This window comes from Bidens hawaiensis, unplaced genomic scaffold, assembly GCF_021521415.1.
Source record: "Bidens hawaiensis isolate Kalapana, Puna unplaced genomic scaffold, B.hawaiensis_p1.1 tig00001412_1, whole genome shotgun sequence".
NCBI classification, from domain to species: Eukaryota; Viridiplantae; Streptophyta; class Magnoliopsida; order Asterales; family Asteraceae; genus Bidens; species Bidens hawaiensis.
The window spans coordinates 3872776-3889812 of record NW_027491079.1 but is presented as its reverse complement, the minus strand read 5'-3'; the positions used below and the strand labels follow the sequence as shown (position 1 = coordinate 3889812).

General features: G+C 35.8%; 1 protein-coding gene and 1 pseudogene across 1 annotated transcript; both read left to right on the top strand.

Moving 5' to 3' along the window:
* The first annotated feature begins 2122 nt into the window (after positions 1–2122).
* Positions 2123–2854, top strand: LOC143574719 (increased DNA methylation 1-like). The gene is made up of 4 exons (XM_077059269.1): positions 2123–2180; positions 2267–2360; positions 2478–2618; positions 2703–2854. The coding sequence occupies exons 1-4, from the start codon at positions 2131–2133 to the stop codon at positions 2799–2801; spliced, it is 384 nt and encodes a 127-aa protein (XP_076915384.1). The 5' UTR covers positions 2123–2130; the 3' UTR covers positions 2802–2854.
* Positions 2855–15108: 12254 nt separating this feature from the next.
* On the top strand, positions 15109–16590 carry LOC143575470 (UDP-glycosyltransferase 73C4 pseudogene; annotated as a pseudogene).
* The last annotated feature ends 447 nt before the right edge of the window (positions 16591–17037 follow it).

Genomic DNA, 17037 nt, shown 5'->3' with positions numbered 1-17037 from the left:
TTGTCCATCTCTGTTTTTGACATTTTTATGGCGTGAGTCCTTTAAAGAAAACTCATAAATTAATCTTTGTTTTTTGTTGATTCAGATCACCAGAATCTCTTTCCAAAAAGAGATCACACAAGGACTCAACTGAAAATACCTCAAATGAAAAGAAATTTCAAAGAATAACATCCAAGTGGGTTTTTGATGATAATCAGTTACCTCATTAATCATACACCATCGTTCGCAAAACTAACCTTTTGTGTGTGTGTGTTTCTTTTTTTTTTTTGATGTTTTCAAAATTTTCTAGGGATCAAAAGAAGCATAAGTTGGTACTCCAGGATAAAAAATTACCTGATGGACTTGAACTAATGTATATATCTAAAGGGAAGGTAGTGAATTTCTTTAATACACGTGCTAATTGTATACAACTGTATTATATTATTATTTCAATGAACTAATATTCTTTATTTGACAGAAACTATTAAATGGTTCTACAAAGGGACGCGGGATATTCTGCTATCACTGCAACGATGGGGTACTTGTTTTTTGAGCTTTAACTCTTAGCATATAATATAAAATAACTTTTATAATTTTCAATAGGTTAGCGCCACAAAGTTTGAACGTCATGCTGGCAAGACTGAAAGTAAAAAACCGTGAGTTTCTCCACTAAACAAATGACATGTTTCCTTGAATTTTTCAGGATAAATTACTGATCTTTTTTTTTAACATTGCCAGATTTCAGCATATCTACCTGGTTGAAAGTAGAATGCGGCTCCTTCAATACGCATCTTATATAAAGCTAACTTCTCAAAAAAGGGTAGAGAACAATGAGCTCGTGTGCATGGTTTGTCAGAACGGTGGAGACCTTGTGTTTTGTGATGGATGCCCTAAGTCTTTTCATAAAGGTAGTGTTTAAATTGAGTATTGAAATTATTTTATTTGTCATTTCGTCATATCTTTAACCAAATGTATATTCTTTTGCTCACACAGAATGCATGTCTGATACAATCTTCATAACCGAGAAACACTTTTGCGAACCATGCCAATTATCTTTGAAGTGGTTGGTACCGAAGACCAATCCTGTTGATGGTGAAACATTTTATGGACCGGAGGCCATTACTCTGAAAGATGGAACGGTTTCTAAACCGAAGGGAAAGGCTGTACATGATGGGACGTTTTCTGGATCGAAGGGCAAAGAAAAGACTACAGAACCGGGCATTCAGATCGATGATGAAATTAAGCAGATTGCTTGTGTTTTATGCAGGTAAGTAGGTAACTTTGCTATTCAATAAATACCATTGTTGTTTGTAGTTTATCAAGTCATGTAATCTTGTTTGAATAACTTTGTTATATACAGAGCATATGACTATAATGAAGATAAAGATGTTTTTAATGATCTAACGGCTATTGTTTGTGAGCAGGTTCGTGAATCGTTGCAACTTTAGTTTAATTTTTATACTTGTTATTAGAGTTATCCTTTATAACCTTTTTTATGCCTCAGTGTGAACGGGAATTTCATATTGGGTGTCTGAAGAAAGACATGGATGTTGTTCTCACAGTTAGTGAATATGCACGAAGTCCTTTCCGTTCATATAACGATAATAATGAATTTTTGTTGTATTTGACATGTATATTCATGTGATGTAGAAACTGCCAGCTGACGCGTGGTACTGCACTAAGGATTGTAGACGCCTTCGTTCACTTATTAAGTGTTTGGAAGACTATGGACCGCTGAAGGCTAAGGAAATGTATATGAAAATAGCCCGAGAGAAGTTGAAGGGCGATGAAGCTGACGATATGAAACATTCTGATATGCGGTGGTATGCTTTTGCTGGCAAGGATGCTTGTGGGAAGCATAAGGAGTTGATTCCAAAAGCAATTGATGTACTTAAAGTCAGTTTCTATTATTATTATTATTATTATTATTATTATTATTCCACAAATTCATTATAAAGGATGATTTGTTACAATTTATCCTGTGATTCATGTTAACAGAAGTGCTTCAACCTGATCACTGATGTTGAGACTAATGAAGATTTCATCAAGGCAATGGCAACGGGTATGCATTCAAACTCAAAATACTTGCTATTTTTTATTCGTAATTTTAGATGCAAGTGTTACTAAAATTCTCCAACTAACAGAGAGGAGATGGGTTCGACTGACTTCTTTGGAGTATATAATGCGTTGTTGACAGTAGGGTAAAGCCACACTTCTCATAATCTATATATTTACGTGCTTATTGGCTTCTTTGAATTATAGTGTATATATTATGCTGTTTTGGCAGTGAAGAAGTGGCTACAGCTGGCTTGTTTCGCGTATATGGGCATGAATTTGCAGAACTTCCCCTCGTTGGAACCAGCGAACTTTACCGAAGGAAGGTGCGTAAATCTTTAATTAGAGTTGTTGAATCACTCGCATACAAAATAAATCAAATTAAACGAAAGCAAATTTATTTTTTATTATTTTGTGAAAAATGCTACATTATATTGTTCCAGGGCTTCTTCCATGTTTTCATGGTGTGTTTCGAGAGACTGCTTTCTTACATAAAAGTTAAGAAGATCGTGATTCCGGCCGCCACTGATGCTATAGACATGTGGATAAAAAGTTTTGGTTTTACCAAAGTACCCCCGAAAATGGTATGTTGTTTTCTTATGTGTTTTGCTTGAAATGTTATTCATTTGAAAGGTGCACAACTCACGTGTGGTTTGGTCGGGTTTTAGCTAGCGTATTATAGGGAAACATACACATCGATGGTGGCGTTTCAGGACACAACCTTGCTACAGAGGGACGTCCCGCAAGGTATGGTGTCTAGTAGGTGAAGCTGAGTCATTTGCTAGTCTCTAAATGATGTTGACTTTTTCAGATATGTTTAATGGCTTTGATTTATAGATTATGAGTACTTGTTTGTTGTTTGAATGTTTATCAAGATTTGTATCTTTTGGTTTGCATCCTACTTTTTTATTTTTAGTCATTTTTAGACATGGTTAAAATTTGTCATCTTATTCAATAGGTATATTTAGTCTTTTAAATCAATGAATGGGCTACAAATTTGGTGTTGCGTTGAAAGGTGTGATAGTCTCTCTTTTTTTTTTCTTTCTTTTTTTCTCTCTTTAAAACCGGTTCAGAAAAGGTTGTTTTTTTTGGATACCCTTACCTAAAACTCACTAGCCCAATGGGCTTTAAGTGAAGTCCATGTGTATGTTGGGCTTTATGTGGGTATGTGAGGTCATGGGTAATGGGTTCGATTCCTACTAGTCGTGCACAAAAAAACCGGTTCCGGAACCTAACTGGTGGAACCGAACCGGAACCGGTTCCAGTTCCAACCCGGTTGGTACAATACCTGGTTTGGGTATTTTTGTACCCGAAAATCGTACCCGGTTCTCCTATTTGTATGTCAGTATCAGTTCCAACCCGGTTCCTACCCGGTTCTTAATTGGAACCGGTTCGGTTCGTACCTGGAAAAACCGGTTCCGACGGGTTTTTTTTGAAGGGTCAAACAAAAGTCAAACTAGCCGTTGGAACCGGTTCCAACGGTAATATAGCCGTTGGAACCGGTTTTTTAGACACCAATTAGCCGTTGGTACCGGTTCCAACGGTAATATAGCCGTTGGAACCGGTTTTTGAGACAATAGATCCGTTGGAACCGGTTCCAACGGTAATATAGCCGTTGGAACCGGTTTTTGATGCCCAAATCTATATATAACTTGTTTCCACCACTTGTTTCACCACCAAACTCAAAAACAAACTAAAATACTACTCCTTTAGCAAACCCGTTCATTTACTCGACCATCCAACTAAATATTATTATGGCACCGTGCACCCATCAAAAAAACTAACAAGAAGGCTAAGAAGAGTGCTTTTGTTGCCCCCGTTCCTGTTACGGAGGACCCAAGGGTTGTTACGATAGTCAACCATAACCGCAACCAAGACATATGGAAGAATTGGGATTTGATTGTGGATGACGAAGGTTATCAAAAGGCTCGTTGCAAACTATGTGGTTCAATATTAAAGCACGATTCCAACTCTACTTTGAGAAAGCACATCGAGAAGCCATATTGCAAGGCGTAGAAAAGGATTGGCACGATCGATCAAATTGACTTGGGTAAAGATGGTACACTATTTCGTTACAACACGACTCAAGTTCAAGATAGAATGGCAAAGTTCGTTATTCAACGAGGTTTGCCGTTTAACCACTTTGATGACCCGGAGTTGACGTCGTTGATTCGCGAAACTCTACAACCGAGATACACACATGTAAGTCGTACTACCTTAAGATGTCATTGTATCAGGTTGTGGGAGTGTGCTAAAAAAGAGTTAATCGAGTCTTTTCATTCTTTAGAAGCCATGGTTAGTTTAACTACCGATGTTTGGTCGGCACCACACGGGTTGCCCGAATCATACATATGTGTCACCGCTCATTGGGTTGATCCGGTGACATGGCAATTGATGAAACACACCATCGTTTTTGAAAACTTCCCGTTCCCACATACCGCTGAAAAATTGTTTGAATTACTTGATGAAGTTATAACGACTTACAACTTGAGAAATAAAATATTTTCGATTTCGTTTGACAACGCTTCAAACAATACTAAGGCGGCTGAAAAATTTATCATTAAATATTCACCACCTTGTTTCGGGGATTTTTTTCATGTCCGATGTGTTGCACATATCATCAACTTGGTTGTTCAAATAGGTCTTGACAATGAAAACATTTGTGATGATTTAAAATACTTTAGACTTATGTTACAAGATGTCTTCAAAAGTGGTAAAAGAAGACATCTTGAATATAAGAACTATTGCAAGTCGGTTGAAAGAAAGTATTTGGGGCCGAATTGGGACGTTCCAACCCGTTGGAACTCAACTTGTCATATGTTAAAGTGTGCTTTTGCCCAACGCCAAACTTTACAAGCTTTTCATAACAATCTTGTTGAAAAACGCGAGGCCGATATGTTTCCAGAAAGTGTTTGGGTCCAAGTCGGTTATTTGTTGGAGTATCTTGACGTGTTCAAAAAGTCAACAACAAAATTATCGGGAGTTTATTACCCTACTAGTTGTTGGGTTTGCAAGAATTGTACTATATGTCTTGTGTTTTTAAAAGCTTTGCAGAGAAGAACAAACTCTTCGAAAATATTGTTGCGGTGATGAAAGAAAAGTTCATAAAATATTTTGAAAACATACCGCCGGTCTTTACTTGTGCCGCCGCATTAAACCCGATTGGAATGTTAATGGGATTGAAACAACGATTGAGGAAATATTCGACAACTTAGGTATGCACGAGATTGACCCGAAGTTGTCGACGGAAGCGAAGGACAAGTTCAACAAAAACCTTCAAGACTTTTATGACCATTATTTTCAAATGTATGGTCCAAGCACGAGATCGTCTTTTGTAAAAAAAAACAACAACTAGTAGGCCGTGCAATGACCCACTTATAAACTTGATGAATGGGCTTCGTGAATCGGCATCTAAGAGGCAAAGAGGAAACACACCAAGTAGCGAACTTGGTCGATATAGTGGAGCAAACTATGTTGAGGGCGCAACGGTCGACGAAATTCGCAATATTGATTTGTTGGCTTGGTGGAAAGGTAAACAAAACGAATTTCCCATTCTATCCGCCATGGCTCGTGATTTGCTTGCCGTACAAGCCTCAACGGTTGCTTCCGAATCGGTTTTTTCTCTTAGTGGGAGGGTGTTATCTATGCGAAGAACAAAACTAACTCCCGAGTCTCTAGAGGTTTGCATTTGCCTAAAGGACCATTTGGATGCGGTGGATCGTGTACAACACAAGGCGAACTTTGAAGACGAAATACCAATAGAGCGTCATATTCATGATGATGAGACGGAGGACGGGGTTTCTTCCGATAACGAAGACGAGGGTGAAGACGAGAATGAAGACGAATAAGAGTTGTAATTATTTGTTTTGGTAAAATTATTTGTAACTTGTTCAACTAATATTTAGTTTTGATTTGTTTTATTATAATTACTTTTGTTACTCATGATTAATTTTTATTACTTTTTTAATAACGACGAACATTTTATTTATTTAAAAAATAACTATTACAAACATTATTAAAACATAAACGATACTAAACATAACAACTAAAACATAAAAAACAAAGTCCGTCGTTTTAATCCGGGAATACTTATTTTTGGGTTGTAGAGTCGGACGACTCTCCCACTTCCGTTTTTTTAGCTTCCAACCTTCTTTTCTCTCGACAATACTTATTCGTATGTTTTCGTAATGTCGAGTTGGACCCTGCTTTAAGAAACTTCGAGCAATATTTGCAACGTGCCAACTCATGTGAGTCGGTCATGAGACACAAATCGTAATGAACCCAAACATCGGGGCATCTTGTTGTTTCGATAACCATAACAACGTCATTATTAGTTGCCATTTGTTGTCGGTTTAAGGTTAATTGTGGTTTGGAGTGTGTTTTATAGTTTTGGAATTGGTTTAACAAGTACACAAACAAACCTTGCTATTTATAGTAAGAAAATAACCTATTTGTAGTTAAAAAACCGGTTCCAACGGTCAAAAACGGCTATATAGCCGTTGGAACCGGTTCCTAACGGCTATAATATTTAAATTTCAAAAAAAACCGGTGGAACCGGTTTTTACGTAAAAACCGGTTCCGGTTCATACCTTACCCGGTTCTTAAAAGTTAGCATATCTGGGCATCGGTTCGGGTCGGGAACCGAACCGGTTCTTGATTGGAACCGGTTCCATTTACAACCCGGTGTGAAAAAACCGGTTTCGAACCGGTTCGGGTTTTCCAGTTGAACCCGATTTGTGCACGTCTAATTCCTACCCCCAGCATTTATTTTCTTCAAAGGCACCAGGGTGATGAAGGGAAGACCAAGCGAGTAGGTGGTTTTCACTAATTGGATTCTTGAACTGAACGGGTTTTATCTCACTGCATTGTCGTGTCTTCAAGCGAGTGTTCATGGGCGTTGATCGAAAGACGAGTGTATCCCGGTGTGCTGAATTTAGTCAGTAGCCAATTTGAAGGATTCGTTGGCGTTCAAAAAAATATATATTGTTAAATTTAAAAAGCAAAAAAAAAAAAACTCAGCTTTTAAATGATACGACGTATATCGAATGGACATTTGGTCCAATTGCATATTGGTGTGTTACAAAGTGTCCTCTCTCTTAAAGGTCAAGAGTTTAGAATCCGTAGACATAATTAGTAGATTAGATTGCTATTTAAAAAAATGACATGACACGACGCATATGCAACATTTTTTGTATGGTATTTAAATAAAATATTTTTAATAATTTATGCTATCTATTCTATTTTATAAGGTCAAACAGAACAAATCATCAGGCTGGTAAAAAAATTTCACAACCGCGTTTACGGTAAATCAGGGGATTTTTGTGCGTCCAAAACAGTGAATTTTCGTCGCTTTTCATTGTACCTTTCTCCAACATTTTTTTTAAATGTTGAATAATGGCCATTAGACTGTCACCTTGAGGATTTTTTTATTTATTATAAAAGAAACCTTTACCATATATACGCACTTCCCAATCTAAATTTTATTTCTCACCCCAAAAAATATCATTTTATCACCAATATATTTCAATCTTTCTTAATGGATCCGTTGCGATTTCAACTTCGACAATTTTCATACGAGTCTATTGAGAGAATATTGAGACGAGTAGGCGGAATTTTGAAATTTTGACTATCATGGTCTTTTTATTGTTTGGCGAAGTTTAAGAAGTTTTTTTAAAAACTTTTTATTTAAATAAAATGTTGTATTTTATTGTAATTTAAATCTTTATTTTACTTATATTTTATTAATAATTTTTAAAACATTAAATGGCATATATTAAATATAAACAAAATGTAAAAAATAAGGGTATGTTTGGTATGACGGAATGAAATGGACATGAGAATGGAATGGGCAAAGGAATGAAATAGACAATTACCATTTCATTGTCATGTTTGGTTACCATATAGGAATGGAATCATCATCCCTTTATTATTATTATTATTATTATTATTGCTACTACTACTGTTGCTACTGGTACTACTAGTAATAATAACTAATACTATGAATATTCGTATTAACTCATTTTTAAGATTTGCGCGCTTCAACGAGACAACTAAAGCGAATAAACATAATCATAAAAATGTTGAATCACACATGCGTGCTATGAAGCATTGACTCGTCAAATAATTTTAATAATATTGATAATACGATAATAACTCTAACATAACAATTTGTTGTATTATAATATAATAAATAATAAAAATAATAACAATAATATAATAATTTGATAATGTAATAATAATCATAATATTTTATTATTATTATGATTATTATTATTATTATTATTATTATTATTATTATTACATTATCAGATTATTATATTATTATTGGTATTGTTGATTCCATTCCTTGAAGGAGTAAAAAAAAAACACCTGCTCCTTAAAGAATGAAAAGCCTACATTTGGAAGGAATTTTATTCATTATCGAATAGTTTATTCCATTACCACATGACAACCAAACATGACTTTTTTCATTCCTTTGGAATGACTTATTCTATTCCACCACTCATTCCCATCCACCAAACGCTACCTAAGCTAAAATGATGCTTGTGGGGAAGAATGAGATATTAGGAAGGTGTCCTAGAAGAAAGAACGGGAAAATGAGAAGAATGGTAAGATGGTACTCATGTGGCATGTAAGGTAAAAGATATTCTAAAGTGCTTTTTTTTTTTTTTGAACAGCAAAGTGTTTTGTCTTGTAAACTTTTTAAAATGAAAAGAATGGTAAGCTGATCGACCTCTCTTTTGTGGATCACTCTTCTGTTTTTATCGACTTACTTCAGGGGTGTTACCTCTTCATGACTTCATGTGACTTAAGGTGAATAATAGTTAATAGTCGATACTATAACATCTTGGATTTTTCGGACTTATTCTTTTTTTCGCTACGATATATCGGAACATTGGTGAAATATGAAAATAATATATCGAGCATATATTTATAATATTGCCTATGTGAAATTACATGTAAAATGATTATGTGCTTAGTTTGTAGCTTGTTTCATGAAATTTCGATCATTTGCGCGTAAGTTATTCGTTTTTGGCTTTCACAAGAAAAATATTTATGAAACAACGAGGATTTATTGTATAAACTTTGCTTAGTATTTTAGTCATACTGATTCGTTATAATCCGGTTTGCTATTAAAAAGTTCGTTTAAGGCCGAAACTCATTCTAAAGGGGCCATTCCTGTAAATATTATTATTATTATATTAAATAAAATATCCCAACGCAAAACCGATTGTTGTTGCCTCCTCTCCCTCTCATCAATTTCAACACACACACACCCTCCTTCAATTCAATCTTGATTCTTGCAATTGGTGGTGTCTTTGAGTGATTCTATCCATTCCTAAGGCTAATTTGTAATTTTTATGTATCAATTTCATGTTTTTTTTATGAATTATTGAGAAACCCTAGATGTCCAATTAAGTCTTTGCACTACAAGAAAAAGGCGTATTAGCGGTGACACATGTCGCCGCTAATAGTAACGAATGTCGCCGCTAATAAGTCGCCACTAATAATTCGTCGCTAATAATCATTTGTCGCCGCTAATTCTTTGCTGGAAAGTTCGCCGGCGAAAAAGTTGCAGGTGGCCGGAAAAATTTAAGTTTGCCGGAGATCATTTTTCACTCAAAAACACACTATTATTAATCAAACTGAGCTCGAAAATGAATAAAAGACGCGTAGTTTCTCATTAAATTTGTTAAATTACATGATTTTTGCATTATTTTTACATCAAATTACAAGATGCCGGAGCATGTGAAGGTCTTGACAGCGGCTGAAGTTCGCATGTGGCCGGAGCAGGTGGCTGAAGTTCGCAGGTGGTCGGAAACATGATATTCGCCGGAGCTTCAAAGCTTGACAGTGGTTGAAGGTGGTTGGTGACGGAGTTGTTGAAGTTTGACGGTGGCGGAGCCGTTGACGGTTGTCGGTGGCGGAGATGTTGAAGCTTGACGGTGGCTTGTAGCTTGAAGAAGATGGGTGGTGAGGGTGTGGTTGAGTAGTGGTGTCTAGATCCAGATTTCAATAAGTGTGGGGTGTGGTTTGGTTTTGTTGAAGAATGTGGGTATGGAGATGGGTTTGTAGCCATTGGATCAAATCTTAATCAACGATCAGGAGCACGTGAAAACAAAGCACACGGATCAAGCTATTAGTGGCGACACTGTTAGCGGCGACATGGACTATTAACGGCGACTTGCCGCTAATAATCCGCGTTGCCGCTAATAGTGTCGCCACTAATGCCTTTTTTTCTTGTAGTGTTGATTGTTGTTATGTGTTTAGAGTAATGATTGTACGTTAGTTTGATCATTCTAGTAAGTGCTAAACGTTTGATTGTTGCTTTATGCGAATCCCATTGTTCTTGGTGAAACCCTAGGTCCAAAGTTCTGTAATATTGAAGATATAACATGATTATGATGTTAAATGATTGTACTTAGTCGATTTAGAACCCTAGAGATATCATAAACATGCTAGAGTTTGAGTTTTGATGACAACAATTTGCTAACAGATTCGTACTCGTTTATTAATTGGACTGTAATTCGATGATAACATGATGTTTTTGATCAATTCTTTATTCTAGAATATAGTACTATGAGTCTAATTTCCATAAAGCTATAGTTTGTAATTTTTGGAAGATTTTTGAATAGTGTTTATAACTTGATAAGATTGTGTGTCAAATCTGCTTCGGGGAGTCGTTTTCTGGTCTGTCTTCCCGACATCATAACTCTTTCATGACAACTCCAAATTGGTTGGTTCCACTTGTGCAACTTAAGTTTAAGAGTTAGGAATATAACTCAATTGGTCTTGTTTGATTTGAATCTATATTGTTAAAGTTCCATGCCAATACTTTTCGTTGTACAATCTGATAAACTGTTTGTATCTAGCTGAGTAAATGAATTATTGTGATCATTATGTGCATGATAAAAATATTATACAAATTGATTAAGAAGCCTAATCATTTACGCTACTGTATGAATTTTTCATAATTTATATTTTTAGTATACTAGTATTAACGCCCTCGCATTGCGGAGGGGGTAAAAACATTTATTTTATTCAATTATTGTATACACTTTATGATAAATTACATATCTATGCCACTCAAAAAAGCATGAAATCACGACCACCGCCTCGATCACCATCCACTCTCGCCTCTCCCACGACCAATAACTTTCGTGAACAATTAAGAGAACTGATGTAAAAATGTTGAACCATGCACACTCGTTGTCGCGTGTTAACACACAAAAAATAGACCTAAACGTAAAAGATAGAAATGAATAAATAAGTCGACTTAGAATCCACGCATTATGACGGGGCTATTAAACGGGCAAAACATAAACATAAAAATGTTGAACCACACACACGTGTTACAGTATATTAACTTACAAACTCTAGAATGAAAAGTTTGTAGTTCGCACATTGCGGAGGTACAACATGAATAACTATATGAGTCGTGTTTTGAACAATTGAACACGCAAATTTGAAAAACCCTTAGAAAAAAAATGACCCTTCGGATGTAATTTTGTTAGTGATTGTAACTAAAATACATGGTAGTTGGGTGTCATGTTAGAGTGAGGGACCCATTTGTAGACTTATTTAAATTTGTAAAAAACATGGGAAGAAATGTACAAATATGGTGTTAAGAAAGGTACTAGGGGAGATTTCAAATGAGAACCCTTTTGAGTTTTAAGAACTCGAAAGAACTCAGTGTAACAATTTTTTTTTTCGAATTTTTTTTACACATGCGTAATATATGTAGGTTACATAAATGTAAAAGAATTACAGAATTTTTTACGCACCGAGTCGACTTTTTACACATGTGTAATTGACGTAAAAGTTAGTGTAACCACTTACATCTTTATTCTCTCTCATACTTTGACTTTTTTGCCAAATTTAATCTCAACCACATGTTCCAATCCATTTAATTAAATGTGTGGCCTAAAATGGAGTTCTTAAGTTCTTACAACTCAACATGGTTCTCAAAAGATCACTCCCCAAAACAGATATGCATTATGTACAAACCTATATGCAAAGAATCTTTGCTAATTGTATATATATACAACTAGGTCAATAAAATCAGCCTTTGCATGCTAAAATCTGTCTCGTCAGTTGTATTATCAGAATTTGAGTTACATGATAAATGCTTGCTTGATTGATCATTGCTTGATGTAGGATACATGTTAGAACATATTAATACTATTGACATAAAGGCTATAACTAATGAGTCATTGGGTCAAGTTGTGTATTGTGTGTTGGTATTTATGTGAGTCGTAGGGTCATGTGTTGTTGAACACACTCTCATAGTTAAACACTTGTATTAGGTATCGGTTAACGAGTCATGTGCGTCCTTTTGCTTTTCGTGGGAAAATCATTTTCACACGCATCGACAGGACTTATTTTCGGGATCCCGCATGGCCTATGCACTTGTTTATTTTCTCGTGTACTTCGGCCTTTCGGTTGGCTCGCTTAATTGCAAAGGTGAGTAATCACACCCCTTTTTCATATTTTATTTTGGGGGTAATACCACTATTTCAACTGTTTATGCTAAACGAGTCCTTAACAACAATTCTATTTATATGCGTTACGTGTATTGCACAGTTAATAATTTATATGCTACTTGTCTATATGTTTATTGGTTTGGCGATTGGGCCACCTCATCCTCATTAGTATGATCATACGACAGCCCGAGTAACTTGACTTTGTGTCAAGGGAAAAGACATACTTTTTATATTTGTCCGAGTAACCATTGACCGTGTTCGAGAGTCATGGCCAAAAGACACACTATTTGTTTATTTACACGTAGTCCGAGTAACCATTGACCGTGTTCGAGAGTCATGGCCAAAAGACATCTCATTTGTTAAACTAATTATTGCTACCGCCTCCGCAACAGAATTGTCTTTTTATATTATTATATTATTTAAACTTGTGTTTGCTCACTCAACTTTATGTTGATCAAATTTATTTTAACGTGTGTTACAGGTTGATAAGCAAAGACTTGGATAATCTAGAAGACAACTTAGATTGGCTTTAGGTTTTGTAATAATCAAATCATACTGTATTGAATTGTTATATTATTGTAATGTGTGCTTGAGTAATTGTTAATAAATCAATAGTCATTGTCACTTAATGTTAGTGTCTTTTGAGCTACTGAATAATCAACTTTACGCCCCGACATATTCCGTCATAAGTTAGGGTGTGATAGATACGGGTTAGTATGTGTTATGCCAATCTGTTGTAACAAAGTGTCAACAAAAAATAAAATGGAATAGTATGGGTAATAGAATACTTCCATGGTAAGGCTCTTCGTCGTGATAAAAGAAAAGCGTTATGGGTCCAATTAGCAATACATAACGCTGCCATACCACAACAACATGATCACCATGATGGCGCCTAGCCCTCTTTTGCCTTCTAGCGCTATGTCAATAGCGGCGCCGTCCCTTCTTGGTGGATGTGGTTCACTTCAAACTCACCAATCATATTCAAACACATACATATTTATTTACTTTTTATTTTTTTTCTTTTATTTTAAATGCTAGTTAAACCAAATTAAACCACAATGCGCTAGTTAAGTTAAAACTCTATTGCCTACGTGACAGTGACATGATGCGATAACTAGCTCTTGAAAGTTATTCCAAAATACACAATCTAATAGAACTTCCTTGGCAGAAATTAATTAAAATGGAATAGTATAGGTAATAACAAAAGTTATTATATAACTTTCACGCTAACAATAAATAATACAGAATACTACCCATAAAGTTCTACTATTAGTAAGATGTGATTAAATATCATTCTACAATAAAAAACATATGAGGAAGGTCTACTATTGTAGTTTTGTATCCTCTAGAACTTAATTTTATCTGTATCTATACTTTCTAATTGTCTTGGTGAGACAACCACGACGGCAGTGGCAGAGCCACATAAAGATACCGGGTTCAGCCGAACCTGGTCGTTTTTCTATTTTATTTATAACCTAAGGTATGAATTAATAAGTAAATCCATTCTTTTTCGACGAGCAAACCCAATATCATTTAAAAAAACATTCGAACTCACTGATTATGAAAAATTTAGTTAATTTTTATTAGTAATGAATCACTTTTTATAAACTATAAAAAGCTTTAATAGAACTATCAAAATTTACTAACAGGAACTGTAAACTGGCCAGTAACAACCCTATAGATTATAAAAAAGCCCAAAACTATTCATAGAATGGGTGAATAAACCCAATCCAAATAATATTTTTAATTAAACATAATACCTAAATAAAAATTAAATAAAAAGAACAAAAATAACGACCAATAAATTTATGTTTCTATCGACTATAGTCCAGACGTCGTCTACTCGTCATCAACTCTTCGTCAGTTCGCCTTAAGGATTCAACCACCGCCTCTCCTTCAAACTGCAACCTGACAACAACAATGGCCGGTCAACTCTATCTTTGATTGCTTCAAGACTTCAAGGCTTCAATCGATTATATAAATGATGCTTACATTTGTTATGTTGAAAATAAGTTCGTTTTGAAAGTTGCGATTAAAGATGTTATGAATCGTTTTTAAACATGCAAACATGCTGGGAACAACAATAATAAGCAATACCTTTTTTTATTTAATATGATGGCTATATTAAATGTTGACGATATACTTTTGTTGTGGTAATGATATTATATTTTATTTATCTAACCTATTGACCTATCCGAGCCCAAAAACTTTGACTCCGAAAAAAAATTGACCATTAAAAAATCCTGAACCCATAGGCAAAAAATTCCTTGCTCTGCCACCGGACGACGGCGACGAGGAGGAGGACTATGACTATTCATGGTCTAGCCTCTTCTAGCCAGTTTGACCTTTCTATGTTTGTAACGTGTTGTGTTGTCTTTTAGTTCTCCTTACCTCGTTATTTTTTGGCTGGTCATAAAAGACCAAGGAATCAAACCTTTGCACGATCTTGACTCATACTTTTCAAAACATATGTCACGTTCCAAGAAGGCTTTATTAATAAATGATTAGTTTCTCTTCTATAAATACACCAAATCTTACCACTTCCTACATCTATCAACATACTAAACTCATACAACAATATTATTCAATCATGGCCACCAACAAACTCCACTTCCTTCTAGTTACTCACATAGCCCCTGGCCACAGTATTCCCATGATAGACATGGCCAAACTCTTAGCAAAACAACCCAACATTACGGTCACAGTCGCCACCACGCCTCTCAATGTCACTCGTTACAGCGCCACACTAACCAAATCAATCAAATCCGGACTACCCGTCCATTTCCTTGAGCTCCCATTTCCAGCAGCAGAGGCCGGCTTACCCGAAGGATGTGAAAGCACGGATAAGATCCCGAGTATGGATTTAGTCCCAAACTTCTTGGCTGCCATTGGCATGCTACAACAAAAGTTAGAAGAATGTTATGAAACGCTAAACCCTAGTCCGGATTGTATAATATCGGATAAGTACATGTCTTGGACGGGTGATTTTGCGGATAAGCATCATATTCCTAGAATCATGTTTGATGGAATGAGCTGTTTTAATGAGTTATGTTACAATAATTTGTACGTATCCGAGGTGTTTAAAGGTTTGCCTGCATCAGAACCATTTGTTGTCCCGGGGTTGCCTGATAGGATTGAGTTCACAAGAAACCAGCTCCCAGCCGAGTTTAACCCGAGCTCAGTTGACACAAGTGAGTTTCGGCAGCGGGCTAGGGATTCTGAAGTGAGGGCTTATGGTGTAGTGATTAATAGTTTTGAGGAGCTAGAACAAGAATATGTTAATGAGTACAAGAAGCTAAGAGGGGGAAAAGTTTGGTGTATAGGATCACTATCACTATGCGATAGTGACAATTCGGCTCAATCTCAAAGAGGAAACATAGCCTCGATCGATGAATACGAATGCTTAAACTGGCTTGATTCTCGAAAACCCACCTCGGTAATCTATGCTTCTTTTGGCAGTGTTGTGAGGATTAACACCTCACAACTTATTGAGCTCGGGTTAGGCCTAGAAGCGTCAAACCACCCGTTCATTTGGGTGATTAAATCGGTTCATAGAGAGAAAGAGGTTGAGGAATGGTTAGCGGAAAGTGGGTTCGAGGAGAGGGTTAAAGATAGAGGGTTAATAATCCGAGGGTGGGCCCCACAAGTGGTAATATTGTCCCACCCTTAGGTTGGAGGGTTTTTAACACATTGTGGTTGGAACTCAACTCTAGAGTCAGTTTCTGCGGGTGTTCCCATGATCACATGGCCGCAGTTTGCAGAGCAGTTTATTAATGAGAAGCTTGTAGTGCAAGTATTGGGGATTGGTGTTAGTGTTGGAGCTGATTCTGTTGTTCATGTGGGCGAAGAAGATCGGTTTGGAGTAAAAGTTAAGAGTGAGAGTGTTAAGAAGGCTATTAAGAAAGTTATGGATGATGAGATTGAAGGAATTGAGAGACGGAAGAGAGCTAAAGAGCTTGGAATAATAGCTAATAACGCGATAAAAGAGGGAGGGTCTTCGCTCTTGAACTTGACTTTGTTGATTCAAGACATAATGCATCATGCAAACAAAGTTAAAGGAGTGTTGATGTAACCAGTGGGTCGGGTTGTGTGTAACTTGTATCTAGTTCGGATTAGTAGCTTTAAGATATCGGTCGAAATAGATCATGTTGGGTTGAGTTTAACACATACCATGTTTACTTTTTTTTATTTTTATTTTATGTTTTGTTCAGTTATATAGACGATTAATGCATTCCATTGTTTTAAGTAATAATCTTACTAATATATTATTAAAGCAAGATAATTCTTTTCACATGTCCTTATTCTAGCATATCCACATAGCATTCCTGATTAAGTCTATTTATTCCAATTAATAACCACCTTGTCAATGATTTGATTTACTCTTGAAGAAAGAAGAAGAGCCGGTGAATGGTGATCAAACCGAATGTTCTTTAAGTTTTATTTATTTATTTATTAAGAAATGAAATGAAAAATGCTATATATATATATATATCTGAAAATTATTTATAAAAAACACTCT

Coding starts and splice junctions, on each gene's coding strand:
- LOC143574719 (XM_077059269.1), top strand. CDS start 2,131: ATGGGTTCGACTGACTTCTTTGGAGTATATAATGCGTTGTTGACAGTA. Junction 2,361..2,477: donor GCGAACTTTACCGAAGGAAG/GTGCGTAAATCT, acceptor ATATTGTTCCAG/GGCTTCTTCCATGTTTTCAT. Junction 2,619..2,702: donor CCAAAGTACCCCCGAAAATG/GTATGTTGTTTT, acceptor GTCGGGTTTTAG/CTAGCGTATTATAGGGAAAC.